At 32.7% G+C, this 4725-nt stretch overlaps 1 protein-coding gene across 1 annotated transcript in view; it reads left to right on the plus strand.

Annotated features, from left to right (window-relative positions):
* Window positions 1–4725, plus strand: part of LOC103598507 (potassium channel subfamily T member 2-like) — a gene marked incomplete at its 5' end in the record, with an annotated part of 230756 nt that overhangs the window by 77479 nt on the left and 148552 nt on the right. Inside the window, 1 exon segment of the mRNA XM_008582500.1 lies at window positions 726–834. Within this exon segment, the coding sequence (XP_008580722.1) occupies window positions 726–834 (109 nt within the window).

Here is a 4725-nt window from a genome sequence, read left to right on the forward strand (position 1 = left end):
AGCCTGCACGCGCCCATGTGCCACCAACTCTAGCACTCTCTATTGCTTTTATGTCACTGAATTTCAGTTGCCATTTATTATCTTTCTTGGCTGGACCCTATCATCTTTTGAGTTTTTGACCATTAGGACTTAAACTACAATTATTTCTATTTCAATTTATTTTAGCATTAATTTTTGTTGATTAATATTATAGGTTTTTTCATAGTATAAAATCTTTTACTTCCACGGTAGGCAAATATTCTCTACCACATCTTTCAATAATTGCTTTCTAAAATCTATGCTGGGTGGTTAGGAGTTTGATAAATCAATACTGTTTAAATCAGTAATGTTGTGTTTCACATGACAGGATGATCAAAACTAAAGGAGACTTTATCAAGTATTTGATAAATTTTCCAGACTGCACCTGAAAACTACCTGCAACTCACCTCCTTGTAAAAATGATGCATGAGAAGTATGAGAATTTTACCAAAATTTGCCAATTTTGTTAAAGACAGAATTAAGGATAGACCCCCATTTCCACCCAAATCACTTAACCGATACTCTAGTACTCTCTCTTATGAAACATATTTCCTGGGGATAAAATTGCACTTATAAAAACATCTCTAAAACAAGTATGTTTATATTGAGACTTTTGCAATTTTATTCATTATGTTTTATTTTTCGTATTTAAAAATATTACTCTCCCAAGGTAAATTATTCTAATTTACCTATTTTATTTCAAACAGATCATGTTGTTTGTGAAGAAGAGTTTAAATACGCCATGTTAGCTTTAAACTGTATATGCCCAGCAACATCTACACTTATTACACTACTGGTTCATACCTCTAGAGGGCAGTAAGTATATTTTTTCTTTAAGATAACGTATTTTAAATTATAAAAACATAATAAAAGTGCAGTTATGTGACTTAAAAATATAGTAAGCCAAGGTATACAGCTTGATATGTACCTATACTTGTATTGTGTGAGTTATCTTCATCTGATAGTTAGAGACGTGTTAAGGGGTCCAAGACATATAGAAAATTGACAGTGATTTGCTGTCTTTTCTCAGTAATCTTGAGCTAATTTGTTGCATCCTAAATTATAAGTGTCTACATCATTTGTTAGGCCAAGGGTTAGTGTATGGTTTCTATTTTCAAGATTAATACTTATGCAGCAAATAAAACTTTAAAAAAATATTCTGACAGTCACTTGTATAAGCTCTTAAAGCCATTTTTTTCTGTTCCTGAAGTAAGTTTTTATCTTAAAGCTTTATGTACACAATTGACCTCAAAATTAGAATTTTAACAATTATTTTAAAATGATAACAAAATAATTGTATAAAATTAGTTAACAGTATAAATCACTTTTGATACGCCTTTCAAGGTAGATGGGAGAAAGTTATATCATCAGAACCTTTTTTATTCTTATATGTTTATTTTGGTAGAGTTTCATAAAATACAAAAGTTGTTTTTGACTTGGATGGTCACGGGAAATATAAGCAGTGAACATAATCACTGCTTTTATTTAAAAAGACAAATGCTGTGTTTATAACTTTTTATATTCCTTAACTTGGTATTTTAGACAAACTGTTGATTTTCTAAGTAAATTTTTACTGTGTGTTTGTGGTTATGAATTACTTAAATTTAGTAAGTTAACTGATAATTATTTAAGCAAATTGCCAAGTCAAATAAAACCAGGAAAAGGAAAATTCTTTCTTGGGATTTCATTCTAGATGGAGTAAGTTGCTAATTTAAAACTAATAAATGCCCAGTGGTATTTCAAAGTATATTTTACTATCTTGCCTCTTCTTGCCTAATTGGAATGGTAAGAGTTTCCCAGGAGCCATTTTCTCAAAGTTACAAATACAAATATTTCTGTTCTGTACATTTACAAGCCTTTAATCTGTGCAGTAGAAAAGATGTAACAGGACCGCGAATGAAATTGTTTCTTCTTTGCAGAAAGAACTCAGCTTTTTGATGCAATTAAATAAAATATTACAAAATTATTTTGATACCAACTAATTGAACATTTATAGAACTCATCATCTGTGTTTATTATTTTGCCATACTATCATTGTCGTAGAATCATACAACTATAGCGCTGAATATCTAATCCAACTTCATTGTTGCACATACAAATGATAAAGCAAGGTCCATTAAATAGTGTTTAATACAGCTCGTTACTCATGGACTCAAGTTAAATTACATTCTGCAACTCCCAGTAAATATTTATTGATGCACAGTTTTGCCTGGTGAAAAATTTGTACTTGACCTAAGTTAAAAAGGAATTTCAGTGATCCTTAGAATAAGACCTTTCCCAATATAATCCAAAGAATTTTGCCTTATTAAAAATGAAAGTGATGTTGAAGATATTGTTGTTGCATGATTAGGGATTGTCAATAAATGAGAATGACGTGAAAAGTTATTTCACAACTGTGTCACAGTAAATGCTATAACCTACCATAATAACTTTCTTTGTACTAGGTTTACTTAGATTTAATTCACATACTGTACAATTCACCCATTCAACGTTTACAACTTAATGGTTGTTAGTCTATTCATAGTATTTTTCAACCAACAGCACTATCTAATTCCAGAACCTCAGAAAGAAATCCTATACCCTTTAGCTGTCACCCTGCATTCCCCCCCCCCCCCGACCTTTCAGCCCTAGGCAACCACTCATTTGCTTCTGTTTTTAAAGATTTGCCTATTCTGGGCATTTTATATAAATGGAATCATACAATATGTGTTTTCTATTTGTCTTCTGTCGGGGTTCCTTCACATTGCATAATGCTTTCAGGGTTCATACATATTGTAACATGCATCAGTACTTCATTCCTTTTTACAACTGAAAACTATTCCATTGCATGGATATATCGCTTTTTATTTTTCCATTCATCAGTTGATGTACATTGGGTTATTTCTAACACTACAAATAATGCTGCATTAACATTTGAGTAAAGGTTTTTATTTAAACATATGCTTTCATTTCTCTTAGGTATACATCTAGGAGTGGAATTGCTGGGTCATATGGTCACTCTGTTTAGCCTTTTATGGGAACTGTCAGAATGTTTTCCAAACGGGCTGCAACATTTTTATTCCCACCAGCAATATATCAGAGTTCCAATTTCCTTACATCCACAGCAATATTTGTTAATATCTGCCATTTTTATCTTAACCATCCTAGTGGGCATGAAGTAGTGTCTCACTGTGGCTTTGATTTGCATTTCACTGATGGCTTATAACACTGAGCATCATTTCATATGTTTATTAACCAATCATTTATCTTCTTCGAAGAAAAACCAATTCAGATCCTTTGCTGATTTATTTTGTCTATGATTATTGAGTTACAAGAGTTCTTTATACATTCTAGATACACGTACCTTCTTAGATACACGCCATCACTTGAACACAAATAATTATCCAAACAGGAGATCACTTAATATAACATTTCTAATATACTTTATTAAAATTATTTTGGCGAATTTGTATCAAATCCTCTGTATTATACATAAATTGAATATATAGTCAAGATTCCCTTATTAACAGAACATATTTGTAAATTTGCCTTTGAGCATCAGCAGAAATTAGAAAGCTCAAACATAGTGATTTGAATGTAGGAGAACAAACTTGGGAGCTGAATTAAGTAGTACAATGAGAAAAAATGTTGAATAGTCTAGTCATCGACTTATTATCAAGCTATTATAAAACCATTAATTGAAAACAAAGCTATACAATAATTCTCAAATGTCTACATTTAAAAAAGGAGAATAACATGAATGCTTCACTCTATAATAAATGGTGATTTTTATTAAAAATAATTGATATTCACAAGCTATTCTGTACTCTACTAGTTGATACAAGTGAAAAAATATAAACAAACACAGAGATACCCATAACCTAAAACCTAAATTTTTAAAAATATATACTTTTAAATAAAGTACTATTTAGATGTAGGTATTTAAAGAAAATAGATGAATGTGAGTTCTGAAACAAATGGGATAGACAAGCACATCAGAAGTTGGAGATCAAAAGGTCGTCTCTTTTAGTGACAGGCCTGTTTTAGGTCACTTAATAACAGAGTTCCCAATACGAGTTAGCCACTTAATTAGTGTCATTTTTTTCTTAGTTCTCCTTGCCTTCTACTATGTGGAAATGGGAACACAAATGGAAGACACGGGGATGAATTGCATACTTCTGCACTTTTATATTATATATTATATATTACATATACAAAGTCTATCATGCATTGTGCGTCTCTGCAGCAACTTAACCAGTACATAGTACAGCTCCCAACACAGATTTAACACTTATGATCTTATGTTTTCTTTTCCTACATATTAATATGCTCATTCCAGTTCTAGTTGATCTGTAAGTCACAGAGTAATTTTAGGTGGAGTCACATAAGTGTGTTCCTTTTCTTCATTAAGAGCTTATCCTGTATTTTAAAGCTCCACAATTTTTTCCTCTCATTTTTTAGATCTATTCATTTTATTTACATTTAAGGGTTCAGTACTCTTAGCAGTGGTATATCTTAGTGTTAATTAAATTAGCATTTGAGGGGCCGGCCCGGTGGCGCACTGCTACAGTGTGCCGCTTGGGAGCGCGGCGACGCTCCCGCCGAGGGTTCGGATCCCACATACAGACTGGTTCCCGCTCACTGGCTGAGCGAGGTGCGGGCGCAGCGCCGAGGGTTGCGATCCCGTTGCCGGTCCCGGTCCGGTACGGGCGCGACACTGAGGGTTGC

The sequence above is a fragment of the Galeopterus variegatus genome, unplaced genomic scaffold (assembly GCF_000696425.1).
Source record: "Galeopterus variegatus unplaced genomic scaffold, G_variegatus-3.0.2 Scaffold2648, whole genome shotgun sequence".
Lineage (NCBI taxonomy): Eukaryota > Metazoa > Chordata > Mammalia > Dermoptera > Cynocephalidae > Galeopterus > Galeopterus variegatus.